Source organism: Rhinolophus hipposideros (assembly GCF_964194185.1).
Source record: "Rhinolophus hipposideros genome assembly, chromosome: 16".
Classification (NCBI taxonomy): Eukaryota; Metazoa; Chordata; class Mammalia; order Chiroptera; family Rhinolophidae; genus Rhinolophus; species Rhinolophus hipposideros.
The window spans coordinates 60,226,920-60,243,522 of record NC_138062.1 but is presented as its reverse complement, the minus strand read 5'-3'; the positions used below and the strand labels follow the sequence as shown (position 1 = coordinate 60,243,522).

At 57.7% G+C, this 16,603-nt stretch overlaps 1 protein-coding gene across 1 annotated transcript; it reads right to left on the bottom strand.

Annotated features, from left to right (window-relative positions):
• Positions 1–7,856: 7,856 nt before the first annotated feature.
• ABHD17A (abhydrolase domain containing 17A, depalmitoylase) lies at positions 7,857–16,603 on the bottom strand. Its single transcript, XM_081075562.1, has 5 exons — positions 16,440–16,603; positions 12,306–12,842; positions 10,989–11,183; positions 8,417–8,596; positions 7,857–8,339 (listed from the first exon to the last, which is right to left on the bottom strand). The coding sequence occupies exons 2-5, from the start codon at positions 12,635–12,637 to the stop codon at positions 8,114–8,116; spliced, it is 933 nt and encodes a 310-aa protein (XP_080931688.1). The 5' UTR covers positions 12,638–12,842; positions 16,440–16,603; the 3' UTR covers positions 7,857–8,113.

Below are 16,603 nucleotides of genomic sequence, written 5' to 3'. Positions count from 1 at the left end.
CCCTGGTCCCCTAGGTCCTACTTTCCTTGGTGGTGCCAGCTTGTGCCAGTCCCCTCTGGCAGCCTCGACGGAAGGAGAAGGGAGTGTTGCCTTCAGGCTCTCTTTGACAGCTGAGCGCAATCTGGACAGCCACTATCCAGGTGCCACTCAATGGCACTGGCAGTCATAATTCCTACTGGCCTGGTTCCCCCTGTGCCTTTGAAGATCTAGGAGGTAGATCACCTGGGCAGGCCCCCACCCACCCCATTTGAGTCCTCAGGGGCCTTGGATCCCGCACCGACAGGTGTTGCCCAATCCCCACAGCCCAACCCCTCCAAGTCCAGAAGTGTCAGGAGGCACCTCAAGGGCTCTCCTCCCAGGTACATGGGCAAACAGCAGGATGAGAAAGAGGCGGGAACCCATTCCTTCCATCCATGTTTAGGGCTAGAGCGAGCCGCCCAGTGGCTGCCCTCCAGAAGCTCGTGGTCTAGGGCAAAGCATCTGGGAGTCAGACAGTGGCACAGAAGGGCAGCCACACACCTGACAGGTGGAGGAACTGGGGGCAGTGTCTCAAAGGCAGCTCCACTTGGGGCCTGAAGTGTGAGAACCCCCAGCCAGCATGTCAGGGATATCCGGCAATGACTGAGGAGGTGCCCTCTTCCCACAGGCAGAAGGGGATGAGTCGTGGCAAAGCAGGGGTCCAGGCTGCCATCCTGGCTGTGCCCGGCAGGCTGAGTGGGCCGAGACAAAACACTGTCTTGGGGCTTCAGGTGTGCACCACTCCCAGCAATAAGCAGGGTCTTGGGCCTATGGCCTTTGTCTATAGGCCACGCTGGTCCTTCCGCAAGCAGGAGCCTTTATTTGGGGGCCCACACTCCTCTCCTGGGATTTTTCTTCACACCCAGGCCCCAGGAACACCTGGATGACCATATACATAACCCTCAGAACCCAATGACCTCTCTGACCTCATGCTCAGCGTGGCCTTGTGCCTAGTCACTGTTCTATGATACTTCGGGAGTTGTCACCCCTATTTCACAGTCTGGGAGAGGGCTGAGCAGCGGCTCAGCCCTCTCCCAGCATAAGAGGCAGCGCTAAGAGGCAGTGAGTGGGGAAAACTCAAATGGAGGCGGCCTGAGCTTGGTCCAGGCTGGGCACTCACCCGGTGTCTGTCCTTTTTTTCTCCAGTCCTCAGTTCCCTCACCTGTAAATGGGGGCCCATCTCTACCCTTCACTGACAGCACCAAGGAGCTCAAGAGAGGCCTGTCACCTGGCCGCAGGGCCCACGGAGCTGAGCTGAGGGGCAGACGTAGCCAGTTGTGGAAGTAGAAGGCATGCAGTTTCCTAGAGTGCAGGTGAAAGGGACGTTACATAAAGTGGGATGCACCATGGGACCCACTGGCCCACAGGGAAGGTGCATGATAGGTCAGGTCAGAATTAAGGCTCCAAGGGTGGGTGCGCGCACGTGTGTGTGTGTGTGTGTGTGTGTGTGTGTAGACAGGCTGGAATGTCCCTATCTTATTTTTAAGTGAAGACTTTAGTTTTTAATAGTTTTAGTAGTACTTTCTGTACAAGTCAAAATTCTTTTCTACCTATGTGTAGTTTTTACTTTTATTCCCTTTAAATGTCAACAGCTATCAAGATAATGCAATTATGGGTCATGTATCCTTTTTTATATTTTTCTGGATGAAAAATTATTTTCTAAATACCCTTTAATGTGGGCTGACTCAGCGACTCGCTTCCAAAGAACAGGACAGGGAAAGGAGAGGACTGTAACCTGCCGTGGGGACACCCTATAGACCCCACCTCAGCCAGGTGGTCAAGGTCAACCTCAGGATGATGTCAACCTCAGGGTGATGTGTGCATGTCAGAGAGCCCTGATGGGATGTGGCCAGAAGAGCACCTCACCTTGGTATGCTCTTCCCCAAAACCCACAACCTTGGTCTGATCAGGAGCAAACAGGCCAAATTAGGGGACATTTCACAAAATGCCCCCCAAACTATCAAGGTCATGAAAACCAGGACTGAAGAAGTACCATTAGATTGTAAGAGACTAAGTGATGAATAAATGCCACGTGGGGGCCTGGGTTGGATCTTGGGACAGGAAAGGGCATCAGTGGAAACCCTGATGAGACTGGAATACAGCCTGGCGGGTAGTTGGTGGCACCGCACACAAGTTAATTTCTTGGCTTTGACACAAGGTTAATGAGGGGCACTGAGTGAAGGGCAGACTGGAACTCACTGGACTGTCTTTGCAACTTTTCTGTAAACCCCAAATGATTCCAAGATGAACATCTTAAAACAAACGTGGGTGTCATTTAATAATAATGACTGCATCAACATTAGCTCACATCAGAGGCACCACGCATGATCCCACTGCCCTGTACGTAGCTTAACAAAACTGTAAATGTTGTGCCCTTTGACCCAGCAATTCCACTCCAAAAAAGGTACCCAAAAAATATTCATAAGAAAGCAAGCATGTGTGGTTGCATTGTTTGTAATGGGAAAAAAGAAAGAAGGAACCTCAATGTCAGTTACTGAGTTCTGCAGAACATGCTGCGGGAGAACCAAGACGTGAGGTCAGCTCCAGCTCCCGAGGAGATACGTGCCCTGTTCATGTTGTGATTTCTGTGTTTTCACTTCTATCTGCAGCCTGTCCAATAGTGGTTACCTCTGGAGGGACCTGCTCAGGAGGAGCAAGAGGGGAGTTGGGGTTTAGGAGGTGGTGGACCCGCTCCTGAGGGGCACGTGCAGCACGCACCCGATTCCACTACCTGCCTGGCATCGGGCACTGACAGGCCCGACCTTGACCTCTCAGTTGGTCCTGCTTGCTGCTCTGGGGAAAGTACAAAGCCACCACCCCTTGCTCCAGCAGGATGTCTGACTTTGGCGATGGAGTATTTTAGAAGTTAACACACTCTTCTATAAGGCACCCATGTTTATTTCTAACATGTATGAGACCAGGGTCTGGGGGTCCCTCACACACAGGAGCAGCCAAGAGTGCATGCAGGGTAAGAAAATGGACATGCCCGGGCATAGCTGGCTCCAGGCCAGCCTAGCCCGACGGTGGGCATGTGGCTGTCCTCCTCTACTTGGAGGACAGCAAGGCCACTGCTGGCACGCCACACAAAATATGACAGCCCCTGCTCAGAGCTGCAGGGGACAGAGCCAGGGTCCCCATTTCTTCTCCAGGAGACAGGAGAGGGCAGGATCCAACTTCCTTTCATGTGGGGACACCCATGCCCCCAAGCTCCTGCTCATCCTCACTCCTCGGTTGGCCTGGGACCCGGAAAGCAGTGGCTCACAGCGGCATGAAGGGGGTTTCATCTGCCCAGATCTCGGGGATACCCATGGACTTGGTCTCAAGCCACCTCTGACAGGCCCATCCATGCTCCTCTGGTGCCCACCTGCTGGAGGAGGAAAGTCCTCTTCAGGAAGCCCTCCTCCTCTGACACAGGTGGGGGGTGCTCTGCTAAGTGCGCTGGGCCTCAGACAACACCCACTTCAGCTGCTCTCAGCAGTCACCTCAGCCAGGCCCCTTCCCCTCCGAGTGCCACTTGCACATGCTATGGAAACACACGGGGTCCCAGGGCTTGCTCTCGGGGGGCAGCTTGGCCTGAGCGGTCTCACCTATTAACTGGGGACAGGGGGGGACAGTGACTCCGGTGGTCCAGGGTTGTCACGAAGATCGACCTGGAACATGGCAGGAGCTCTGAAGTGTAAGGGGGGCGGGGGTCCTGATTCTGGGCTAGTGCCCCCTTCTGATGGATCCCACAGCCAACAGGTCAACCCTGCACCCCGACTGTGAAGCAGAGAAGTGCTGCCTTGTGGGGGCACCCACACCTTAGATCAGGGTGCTTGGTCTCCTGAGGAGTGGCACCCACTGGAGGCCTCATATGAAGTATGTCAGACAAGACCAAAGGTTCTGGGGAGCTGAGTGCTGCCCTGCCGGGTTGGGAGGGCATGCTCAGGCGCCTGCTGGGCAGCAAGAGAACTCTGCTGCTGGGTATGAATACACGTGTCCGGGAAAACTCACAAAATGGAGAACTGAAAGTTGGCCCTTCTCCCAGGCAGCCTGGCCCATGGACCATACCAAGTGGAAAGGAAGGGGGGGCGCATCCTGGAATGTACCACTGGCTTCCCCATCACTGTCTCTGTGTGGTTCCCCGAGCCCACAGAAGAGGCCCGGGGCAAGACCCTCACAGGCACTCCACGTGGAGAGGCGAGTCCCTGCAGACAGGCAGAGCCCATAGGCCAGGTCAGGCCAAGGAGCTGTGGTCCACAAGGTCCTGCCTCAGTTTATTCCTTATGTGCAATGGGCTGGCAGAGGTAAAAGCAGGGGTGTAGTGCTACTGAAAAAAGGGCGCTGTTCATATCAACTTGAGAAAAGCCACTGCTTCACCAATGTCAACACCATGCACTGTGAATATTTGGGGTGGGATGCACTCCCTTAAGTTTTCAGAACCCTTCCTATCACGGAGTGCCTTGTGGAACTAGCATTGTGTGGAATATGTATGTGCAAGACATCAACTATTCATTATAAGATGACAGGTTTCTCTCGAGTTACTCTATAAATCTAAGCAATCCCACTTTCTGTAAAAAAGTCCAGGGTAAGAGAAGTGGATAAGTCTGCCTGAGGTTGACAAGGAAAAGGAACATGGAGGAGGGGAGATGGTCTCTGGACCTCAGTGATGAAGACAGTGGGGCTCAGGCTAACAGATGACGCAGGCCAGGTAGTCATGCGACAAAGAAGGCACTCCAGTGCGGAAAGACGACTTTGCCAGGAAATGGAGTTGGGGCAAACAATTTGGAAAAAAGGAGTTTGGGTTCCTACCTCAGTCCTTCCCAGAAGTGCTTTCTAGAATTACACCAAAAAATGTAAATATATATTTTAAAAACCACTGTATTTCCAGAAGAAAACATCAAATATAATCTTGAAGCAGAGAAAATATTTCTCAGCATGACAATGCAGAAGCCACACATGAAAAAACTAATAATAATGTTAAATGCCTGGCAAAAATAAAATTTGAAAGAGAAAAAGAACACAATCGAGTCAAAGACAAATGACAGATCGGAAATAAAAGTTAACAGACAATGGGCTAATTTCCATAACGTGCAAAGTGCACCTAGAAAATAACACTAACAACCCAATAGAAAAATGGGCAAAGAATATGAAATACAAGCAGCTTTTAAATATATGCATATTTATAATACATATAGATCTTTCCAGTTTCAAAATGATTGTATTAGTGGTAGAAATGACCGACACAAAAAAGTAAATCTGACAAAACCACTATACTTCTAGGAAATACAAAGCTACAATAAAACACTCTTTTACGCCTACCATCTCTGCAAGATCAAGCAAATGGGGGACACCAGCCCCTTCCTTTGTTGGGAGGGGGCAATGTGGTACTACCTGTCAAGAGATCACGTACCCAGTTAGAGATCCATGGAAAGCCTTTTGACCCAGCACTTCTGCACTAAGGAATTCAGCCAACAGAAATATCCCTACTTGGCTAGAGACATTTGTACAAGGATAGTCAACATTCCTTGTTACAAAAGATGAAATAACCTAAATTTCATCCAACAGTGAACAGTACAAATAAATTATCGTACTAATAAAATACGGTACAACCATTAACACGAATGAATCCAATCTGTCAGAACTTAGCAAGCACCCTCCTAGAGGGATCACATGAAGAGTGAGCTACATTTTGTACAAACACGTTAGATGTACATGAAGATTGTTGATACACGAGAAACTGGTTTATCTCTGCCTCGGGAGGGGGAACAGGGTCTTGGAGGTCAGAAGTGGGAAGGACACTGAGTTTTCACCAGACACCCTTTTATAGTCTGAATTTTTTACTGTGTACCTGAAAACATTTTTGTTCAGTTGTAAGCAGTTGCTTTAAACTTGCTGTTTTGCAGGGCCCTGGCTCTCAGTAAACGTCCATTCTGATGAGGTGAAAACATGCTGTGACAAGTACATCGCCAGTGGTCAGAGCACAGGGCTGAGGGGTCAGTGGGGGGTGGGGAGTGGTGTTTCAGGGAAGAAATACTGCAGCAAGAGAATGAGAGGCAGTCGGACCTGTTAAAAAACGTTAGCCATGCTGAGGCGCTTCTGCACGAGACCAGGATGTAGTGAGGGCATGTCAGACACAAAGGCCAGTCAGTGCAAATGTCCTGTGGTGAGCAGGGTAACCGAAAGCTCGAACCACGGATGTTCTCTGCTTTAGTGAGTACACATTTCACATTCACTTTTGCGTCTAAACATCCCGTAGTATAAAAAATGACCCTAGATTATCAGCAAGAGTGGCCGTGGGACTCAGGAGGGACGAAGGCACCAGCAGCTTCCCCGCCCACTCCCAGGCCAGGGGACTTTCCTGTGTGAGACATGGCAGGACGGGGCTCCATAGGCTCAAGGGCTGGGGTACCCCAAAGAGGCCAGCATACTCGGGCAAGCCCGGATGAACGGCAGTGGGAGGGGTCGGTGGGAGGGGCGAACCTCGCGGGACCTCCCGTCAGTGAGAACAGTACCACTCTTTGAGCGCCTGGCAGGCTATTCTAAGCTCTCTGAGCACCCAACTGCCAATTCCCAATTGTGAGTAACAAGAAATTCTGGGGAGCAAAGTCCTCGGCGGCCAAACTCGGCCGGACTGACGGGGAGCGACCCACCGCCACCTGATCCTGCGAGGTGTCGACACTGAAACCTGCGGGGATTGCTGGACTGTGTGCGGCCCTCCCCCGCGGCAGCTCGTTCTGCACATGGGGACGGCGATGCGCGTGGGGACGGCGGGGAACCGTCGGAAGCGGCGGGAAGGGCAGGGACCGGCAGGGCGGAGCCCGAGCCACCGCCACTTACCGGCGACGCCGCAGTCTCCTCCACGGTCCGCCACCGCCACTTCCGCCCTAGCAGCGAAAGTGACGCGAGCTCCCGAAGGCCGCGCCCCCTCAGCGTCGTTCCCGCCCCCAGATTGAAGCACCGCCCCTTCTTAAAGGGGCGCCAGAGGCCTCGGACCTGGGACGCGAGGCCCTCCGGGGCTGGGCCCGGCCACCGCCCGACCCCGCGACACAGGCTGAGCCGCCGCCCGACCCTGGTGGACAACAGGCTGACCGTATCCTAGGTGTTCCCCGCTCTAGGGCTCTGCCTCTAGAGGTCACAGGGGGCACTCTAGGCCTGGTGGTGCGCCGGGCCTTAGCTGGGGTTCAGAGACCCGGGCCCTCAAGGGCAATCCGGACGAACACGAGACCCCAAGGCGAGTTGCGGGAGCCGAGTCCCACGGTGGCTCCTTTTCCTGGGGAGAATCCACAGACCCTTCGGACCTGCCATTGCCCTCAGCCCGGACCTCAGCCTCCCCATTTGCGAAAGAAGAGGCCTGGCCCAGGCGCTCAGGACCCTCGTGGACTGCTTAGCATTCTGTGCAAGGCGGGCGGGACAGTAAGGGCAGGCCTACGCTTGCAGTGTCCTTATCTACCACGGGAGCGATTGCGCAGCGCCCTTATCGATCATGGGAACGGAAGGGTGCCTCCTGCAGCCCCAGAGCAAGCAGAACACAAACCCACTTCGGCCATCCCCCAGGGTTGTGTTTGCAGGACAGGGAGCCCACCTTCCCTGGAGGCGTGCCCAAGCTAGGCAGGCGGGGCCCTGGGTTGGAATGCTGCCCATCCCGCCCCCTACCCCCATCGCCACCCAGGCAACTAGTCTCAAGGAGCACTCCGGATGGGTCCTGAACCCCACCCCCTCTTCTGCAGGGAGTTAGATGATATCTGCGTTTGTGCTGAACTTTCCAGGAGGTTTGGAGGCAAACCCAGTATGCTCTGTAACTCACTGAGCCCAGGGGAACAAACACACGGGCAATGAATGCAAGAGAAGAGGAACCGTAAAACTTTAAATCTTTAATTTGTTTTCACGGGTTTTTTGTTTTGCTTCCAAAACGAAAGGAGAGCGTGGCTCTGTCGCTTGCTTGTACATCGTCCACAGCCCCTGAGCCAGGGCAGTTCCCGTCCCCTCGCCCGCCTGGGGGCCTGGGGTGGTTCACATGCAGCAGTTGGGCCTGCCCGGCCCCGGGTGACTCCGGGAGCCGCCTTATTGCTCAGGTCCCTCCAGGCGCGGCTCCGGGTGCAGCTTGTCCGCTAGGCTAGGCGCGCTGGCTGGGCAGCTCCTGGGAGATGAAGCGGCGCAGGCGCTCCAGATACTGGCTGTAGAGCTCAATGTCGTTGTGCCCGGCGCCCTCTACCCACAGCGGCTCCACGGCCTTGGGACAGCGCTCGTAGAGTGCCAGCCCATGCGAGAAGTCGATCACTTCATCCTCCGTGCCGTGGATGATGAGCACCGGCGACGTGATCTTGGACACCTTCTCGATGCTGCGGGGCGGGGTGCGTCAGGCCTCCGCGCCCTCCCCCGCCGAGGCCCCGCCCCCCCGGGCCCGCCCGGCGCTCACTTGGGGAACGCGTCAAAGCAGTAGGTCTTCTTGGTGTCCGGGAAGGCGACACGCATGCCCGAGGTGAGCGGGGAGTGCAGCACCACGGCGGCACACTCGTAGCGCGAGGCCAGGTCCACGGTGGGCACCGTGCCGATGCTCTGCCCGTACAGGACGATGCTGTCCGGGCTGATGCCGTACCTGGCGGCGGGGCAGGGTCAGCCGCGGCCCCAGGATGCACATGCCCCTCCCACCGCCTGCCCTCCTCCCTGGTTCTCCGCACAGAGCCTCCAGGAAATAGGGCCTGTGGAGGGATCCTCCTTTGGCCTCCCCCAACACAGGTTCACGTAGTAGGCAGCCAAGGCTGGGCAGGTGTGAGGACAGCTGGCCAGGCCACAGCCCCAGCTCACCAGGCTCTACTCTTAGTTTCTCCAACAGGATCTACCTGGTCATGCATAAGGAGTGCACCTAATGAGGGCCCCACAGTTAGCCCCAGGGCCTCTCCTGCTCCTCTAGGTCGCCCCACTTGCCCCCAACCCTACACACACTTGACCAGGGCCACACCCAAAATCTGCTTGGGGTTTTCTTGTCCCTGCTGTTCCAGATTAGATATCCCTTCCTGTCGCAGTGAGAGGGGGCCTGTATTTGTCCCTGAGCCTCTCACCTATCCCCCTTGTTGTGGGGAATCAAAGGCAGTTGTGTCCCCCATGTCCAGTTGGTGCTTAGTACAACAGGTGAGCAGAATGGTGGCTGCTGCTGGGAGGTGGCTGGGCGCCACATCCTTTTCTGGTCACCTTCCCTACACAGTAGCCAGGTCCTAGGCCTCCCTCCTCAGTACCAACACGCACCTCCAGGCTCCAGCCTCTTCACCCGCCCTGCCACCTCCGCTAGCGTCCCAAGCCAGCTCCACCACCCCTACATGCCTGTTCTCACCAGCACAGCGACCCACTCACGACCTCCCCATGCAGAAGGCCTCCAAGGCTCTCCTCCAGCATACCCTGATCCCAAAAGGCCACCCCTCTTCCTGGTGGATGGGGCCAAGGCAGATGTGCATCTTACCTGGGGAACACCTGGGGAGCCAGACTCCATCTCCCTGTCCATCCAGGGGCATCCCCACCTGTCCCTGGCCCGACAGCACTCCAGGTTAACCACTGCATGCCCCCAGGCCTCAGGGATGCCACCTGACCTTGTGCCTACCACCCTGACCACTGCTCCCAGGCTGCCACAGCCACCTCTGTGCTAAGCACCAGCTCAGCCCTATCACCCAGATCCAGGCAGGGACTCCAGGCAGCCGCTGGAAATCTCCACCTGGATAAACGCGACAGGTGCCAGATGGAGCGAGCAGCTCTTCTCCAGGCCTCCCAAGCCCCAGGTACTTAGGCCCAAGCCTCCCGTCCTCCTGCTGCCTCTCAGTTGCTGGGGCTGAGAGATCAGGTCTCTGGAAGTCAATGCTAGCAGCAGGACAGATGGAGGACGGACAGAAACCAGAGCCCTCATCCCACAGTGGGGTATGATTCTGCCAGTGACATCAGCCAACAGGGATGGCAGGAAGGGTTGAGGCAACCGATGGTAAGCACATACCTGCACCACACTACCCAGATGGGTCCCTGGTGCCAGGGTGGTGCCAGGGGACCCCATTCCCAGGACCTGCTGCAGGGACTGCCTGGTGCATCACTGTGGCAACCCGGGCTCTATCTCCCCAGGGCAGGCTGATTTTGGTCTCTGAAGGAATGGGTCAGGCAGGTCAGCTAGGCAGGGCCGAGGTGGCACAGCCCCCAACAGTCAGCAGGCAGGGCACCACCTCCAGGAGGGCAGGGGTCACTTCTAGAGCAGTGCACGTGCAGGGCCGCACACTGCAAACGCTGGCTCAGAGACAGAGCGAATGTGCTTCAGTAGCAAGCATTAGGGCGGGAGTCACCTGCCCAGCATGTGGGTGACCAGAGCGGTGTGAGTCCAGGGAGGTGTGGGTGTGTCCTCTGCTTGGGGACCTTCCATCAGCCAGTAGAGCTGTGCTGGGCACCAAGCTGCCCAACACAACTCTCCAGAATCCTCTAGGCCCAGAGGCCTCATCCAGTGCGCCCAGGATGAGGCCAAGTTCCACAGCCACAATTGCCTCATGGGCCCGCCCCCAGACCACAATACAGCAACTCAGTCCTGCCCTGCACCCCAAGTGCTTCCTCGGCTTTGGGGCTCCCAAAGTCCATTCATACAAGCCTTACAGCCCCCTCCTGGGCCCAGGTCCTCTGCCCACTGCTGCCTCCCAGAGAAGCGTCCATTCCCCTGAAGACAGCCCCATCCCATGCCTGCCCCAGCCCCAGGAGGTTTGGAGACTGCCCACCACGCCTCCCTGCACACCAAGCATGCGTCACCATGCTGAGGGAACATGGGTCAGGCCTCACCTTCTGGCTAGTGGGCTGCTGACGGCTCCCTCTCCCGCAGGGCCACCCACTGGGATCTAGTGGGCACTTCGTCCCTCCATAGGTAGGCCAGCCCGAGTTTTTGGTGGGCACCTTCCAACCCACCCAGTTTCAGGGGGTCTGGTCCCCTTGGAGGGGACGCTCTCAGCTGACCGTTCCCCTGGCACACAGCTCACCGGGTGCGCAGAGCCTGCCAGGCGGCGTCAATGTCAGCGTAGAGGTTCTTCTCAGAGGGCCTGCCCGAGCTGACGCCGTAGCCCGAGTAGTCGTAGGAGAAGATGTTGCAGTTGATCCGTGAGCCCAGGCCAATGTAGAAGCTGCTCATCTGGCCCAGGTCCACGGCGTTGCCGTGGGAGAAGAGGACTGTGTACCTGGGGGTAGGGGGCACAGGTCAAAGGGCAAGGTAGGGAGGGGCTACTCATGCCCCACCCAGTACAGGACTGGCGGGCGGCCTGTGCAGCCAAGGGCCTAGCCCCTTCAGCCTGTGTGATCTCGGGCAGGGAAACGCCAGCGGAGCTTCAGGCCTCCCCTCTATGAATGGGGCCACTGGGACTATGGGTCACATTCTCAGCACGGGGTGGACCCTTTTCCTCCGAGGCGTTCCCTGTGGAGAGGCTCCAGCAGCCTGGGGATGGCACTACTACTCAGAGCCTTCCTGGGGAATGAGATAGTGGCGTCTACGCCGGCAGGGCTGTTTGTCCCCTCTCTTCCTGACAGCTGGCACCTGCCTCACAAGCAAATGAAGCCAACCCACGATCGCAGTGGTGCAGGTTCCCCCCTCCTGCAGAAAATGACCACGACACTGATTTTAGCCTTTGCACCCCATGGTGGCCCTGCCAGGCTACCGCTAACAGGACCTGCCCAGGACGTGCTACCAGCAGGCACCAGGCTGGGGCCGGCTGATGGACTCCTGGTCTCCTGCTTCCAGCACCACCCCACCCCCAGCCCAGGCCAGCCCAGGGGAAAAGTCCTAGCTTGCCCTTTGGACTTAGACCTGGAGATAGAAGCACCTGGAAGGCAGCGCCTCTGCCCCACCCCTAGGCTCAGGGACGAATTCTGCTGGCAGGTCCTGAGGCGCCTGTTAACAGGGAGCCATACTAGGCCTGAGCCACTGGCTGGCCTCAGGGGTCAAGAACTCACTGGCCACTAACCGCCCGGGAGACCCTGAAGCAGGTGGCTCCTTGTCGAGCAGGTGGTGTGACACAGCCCCTCAAAGCCACTTCCCTGAGTGTTGGGGTCCTCATCTTCAAGATGGGATGCTGAGAGGGCCCCTTATAGCTGCACATGAAAGGGCGACCACCAGTAAGGGCCCAGAGCAGCTGGGCAGCAGCTGTGGGCAGAGTGAGGCCAGCCCTTGGTGGCTCTGGTCTGCCGCCCCTTGTCAAGAAGCATCCCCAGACAGCGGCATCACCCGGTGGTCTCCACCCAGCTCTGGCACTCCCAGGGCCCTCCCCCCAGCCAGGGTGGGTCTGGGTCATGTCTGAGAGGCTCACCTGGCTCCTGGCACGCAGCGTACGTACATACAGGCAATGCGGTTGCCCCGGCTGCTCTTGGTCAGGAAGACCTCCACAGTGTCCAGCTCGCGCTGGCTGTACTGGAAGTCAGCGCGCTCCATCAGGTGGAGCTTCCAGCGCCCCGGGGTGCCCGCGGAGGCCCGCAGGGTCCCTGAGGGGGCAGCCCCAGCCCCGCCAGGCCCCGCCTCGGGCTCGGGCACCAGCGAGTAGGTGGGCTCTGGCGGCAAGAAGGCGAGCTTGGCGGCAATGCGGCCGGGGCAGGGTGGGCAGCAAAACAGACAGCAGAGCTCGGTCACCGACAGGCCGTTCATGGCGGGCACTGGGCACCAGGGTGGGCGTCGCTCGGCAAGGGAGGGGGAGGGGTGCTCCAAGACACGGGCGGGGGGGAGGGCGACCCCCAGCCACCACCCCAGATGAGAGCCCCGTTAGGAGGCCGCTGCCCAGCCCCATCGTGGTCCAAGCCGAGCCCTTGGGAGCCTTGCCACCGCGCGTCTCCATGTGGCACACCGAAAAGCCCTGCAGGGAACAGCAAGATGTGGGTCCCCGAGCACCACCGGAGTCCGGGACCCACTCTCGCCTATACTGAGCCTCTTAGCCTTCCCCACGGCCCCCCGCACCCTTTTCTGCTCAAACTGCTCCACCTTCCACCCCCATGGACCTGCAAACCCAGCCTGGTCCCTGAGGGGACCAAGCACCTCCCAAGTGACATCTGTGGGACCCAAAGCTGACCTAGCCCTGCTGCTACAGCCCTTCCTCACCATGCAGTCACTTAAATCCATTCATCACCCTGAGCATGGCCTGCTAGCTGTGCTGGTAGAACAGACCCCTGGCCCACCCACTCTCCCCCACACGGCCCCTGCTCCGGGCCCCGGGAAACACTCTCACTCCCCCATGCCGGTGTCCACAGGGCGGGCCCAAACTCTCCTGCCAGCCCATCTCTGTGCTATCCTTCAAGGACCCATCCTACAACCCCAAGTAACACAGAGCAACCGAGGTAAGGACAGACCGCTGACTGGAGGGAACCAAGGGCATGCTCCCAGGGGCCAGACCCATGGCAGGGCTGTGATGTCCAGAGACAGAGGAGCCCAGGCAGAGGAAAACAAACAAAGGCTCTGGGAACAAAAGCAGGATACATCTCAGGCTTAGAGGCCTATGGGCTAGACAATGGCTCTCCCCTGTGCTGGGGGCCAGGCTGCTTGGAGGGGGAGGTGTCACAGGCGATCCTCCAGCTCTGCCAACTTAGGGGTCTGAGACCTTGGGCAAGTCGCTTACCCTGCCGGGGCCTCAGTTTCCTCATCCATCCATGCAGATACCACTCACCTCAAGGGGGAGGGAGTAAATGAGATGAGAGTAAGGGGGGTGGGGCATGGCTCAGAGTAGGAGCTCAAATGCTCTTCCTTCCTTCAGAGCGTCGTGAAACGCTGCATGACATAGACTACAGCTAAAGTGCTAAAGCAACTACAGTGTATACAGAGCTGCCAACGAAGAAACTAGGAGAACTGAGGTTTGAGAAAACCTGCCCACTTACTACACGTTCCCTACAGACTGGACCAAGGGGGAGACACACACCGCTCGATTCTAGCAGTAAAGCACCTTGGTACGTTGAGTTTTGGGGCCAGTGTCTGAAAACCACTGGGCCAGGAACATTCAGCTTCAGAACAGGTCAGAGCAGTCTGAGGCCCAGAAATATATCTGCTCCCTCTGGACTTGTGACTGGACCTGTGACCTGGGACCGAGGGCTGGAGAGAGCCACATCCCACAGTCACCTGGATAAGGGGCACATGGGGGGAATGTGAAAGCTGCCAAAGCCAAGGTTGGGGGTGGACGGACATGGATGGCTTCCAGGAGTCCCCGAACTCCCAAGCAGGACACACACTTTACGTGCAAGTATTTTACAGAGGGGAGAACACTGGTTCTCAGATACAATGAGTTTGCCCCCCAGGGACACTTGCCAACAACTGGAGGTATTTTCGGTTGTGAGGATTGGGGAAGGGAGCTCCTGGCATTGAGAGGGTGGAGACCACAGATGGTGCTCAACACCCCACAGTTCCCAGGAGAGAATTATCCCCAAATGTCAACCTACATATTCTCAAAGGGGTCCAGCCCCAACAGGTGACGCTCTGCTGGTGCACAGGGGTCCTGGAGGGCCTGGTGTTTGGGGACACAATGAAGGCTGGCTTTGGCAGGAAGGCCTGGCCAGCGCGCAGGTAGGAGGCCCCCAGCCACCTAGAGGACGAAGGGCACAACGAGGTGGCCGAGCCCCATGAGCAAGCCAGAAATCCTGATGTTGTCCTTGACTCCTCCCCCCACCTCAGACCCACCCATCAGCAGAGCCTGCTGACTCTTCCTCTCTTGCTGGAACTGCCACCTGGTCTGCGCCTGTCACCTTTCACCTGCACTGCTTCAGCAGTCTCCTTCCTTGCTGGTCCCCACTCGGCCACTATCACCTCGCCCCAGGCCATTTCCCCGCCAGCAGCTGAAGGATCTTTTCACAACACAAATCTGATCGCCACCTCCCTTTTGGGGTGTCCCAGTGGCCTCCCACTATTTTCAGGATAGAGATCAAATCCCTTGTCACAGCCTGCCAGGTTGGCAGTGGCTGGGGCAGCCTCCCCAGCCTCACTCATCTGGTACCCCACACCCCCTCATTCTCCCCAAACAAGCCACACTGCCCACTCCTGCCTCAGAGCCAGAACTCAGATAGTTCCCCTCCTGGGGACCCCTCCCCAATTTCACTAGACAGGCCTTGCCCTTGTCCTGTTCACCATTCAGATCTGATGTCCAATGCCCTCAGAGAGGCCTTCCAAGCCGGGTCAGGTCCCCCCACCCCCAGGCCCACCGTGCTCTCGTGGGTTCCAGGTTCTGACTAAAGAGAAACTCCATGATGGCAGGGCCACTACCGTGTTTCCCCAAAATAAGACCTAGCCGAACAATCAGCTCTAATGTGTCTTTTGGAGCAAAAATTAATATAAGACCCCGTCTTATTTCTAGGTCTTATTTTCGGGTAAACACAGTATCTGGTTTTGCTCAATAAACACCGGCTGAACGAATGGGCAAATAACAAGGGTCAAAAAAGAAAGGGAGAGGCTACAGAGTCTGCCAGGTTAGACAGGGAAGGTGGACAGTCTCTTCTCGAGACACCCGCATCTGTGACCTCCCGCAAGTTATTTATGGGTGTCACACACATGTGCCCCAAGAGCCAGGCCTCAAACTGGGCCGTGCACATCCAAGTGCCTCTCACTGGGTACACACCCAGAGCCCCAGCAATTCTGCCCACAAGCACATACTGGGCACCCTGCTGCCAGGCCCTGTGCAGGCTGGCGGGTGTTCTGAGGACGAACGAGGAACCAAGCAATTGCAATACTGTAGGACGACCTAAATACGAAGGACCGTGACGGAAGCTCACCCAGCCAGTCAGGGTGGGAAAGCTGCCTGGAAAAAGGTGCAGTCTGAAAGCTGCAAAGAAAATGGCCAGGTGACAAGGGACAAGCAGAGGGGAGAGCATGGGCAAAACCCCAGAAGTGACAGCCCGTTCCAGGAACTGCGGGTCCGGGTTAGAGAGGACACCGGAGGAAGAAGCTTACAGAGGACTCCCAGAGGGAGCCGGGATCGGGTCACGCCCGTGAGCCCTGCTGCAGAAATTGGATTTCATCCTGGGGGAAACCGGGAGCCCTGGAGTCCTGGGCCGGACAGCCTGCGGATGGCAGACGCGTCTGGGAAACGTTCAGAAGGCAGGGCTCGGAGACGGGCTGCTGCGGCAGGGCCGAGGATTGGGCCGGGGGCCGATTCAGGGGTAGGGGCAGAGTCCGCGGCTCGGACGGCGCAGTCCCGGACGGAGCAGGTAGCGTCCCGGGCGGGTGGTCGCCCACCCCTCGTCGGAAGGCTGAATGGAGGGGGGACAGGGCCCTGCTAGAGTCGGAGGTGCTGGCTCGCGGTTCCTGCCCCTGGTCTGGGGGGCCCTCCGGCCGGGAACACGAATGCCCCGGGAGTGCGGGATTTCGGGGGCGTCCGACCCGGCTGCCCCGGCCTCACCGCCCGGCCCTGCTCCCCAAACGGCGACGGAGGCACTCAGGCCCACCCGCGCCGCCGCGCCCGCTCCTGTCCGGCACTCACCGCCTCAGCTTGCGCACCCCGGCCCCGGGGCCGCGCTCCATGGCTTCCGGCCGCCCGCCGGTGCGTCGGTCAAGGCCCCCGAGCCTCAGCTCGGCCTTCTGCGCCGCAGCTGCCGCTCCCCCGCTAGCGGAAGTGAGCCTCTCTCCCGCCACCGCCCCGGAAGT

Excerpts from the sequence above, each read along its gene's own strand:
- ABHD17A (XM_081075562.1), bottom strand. The coding sequence starts at position 12,637 with ATGAACGGCCTGTCGGTGACCGAGCTCTGCTGTCTGTTTTGCTGCCCA. Across the intron at positions 11,184-12,305 it reads CGCTGCGTGCCAGGAGCCAG|GTACACAGTCCTCTTCTCCC; the intron begins GTGAGCCTCTCA and ends CCCTACCCCCAG. Across the intron at positions 8,597-10,988 it reads TGGCAGGCTCTGCGCACCCG|GTACGGCATCAGCCCGGACA; the intron begins GTGAGCTGTGTG and ends CCCCGCCGCCAG.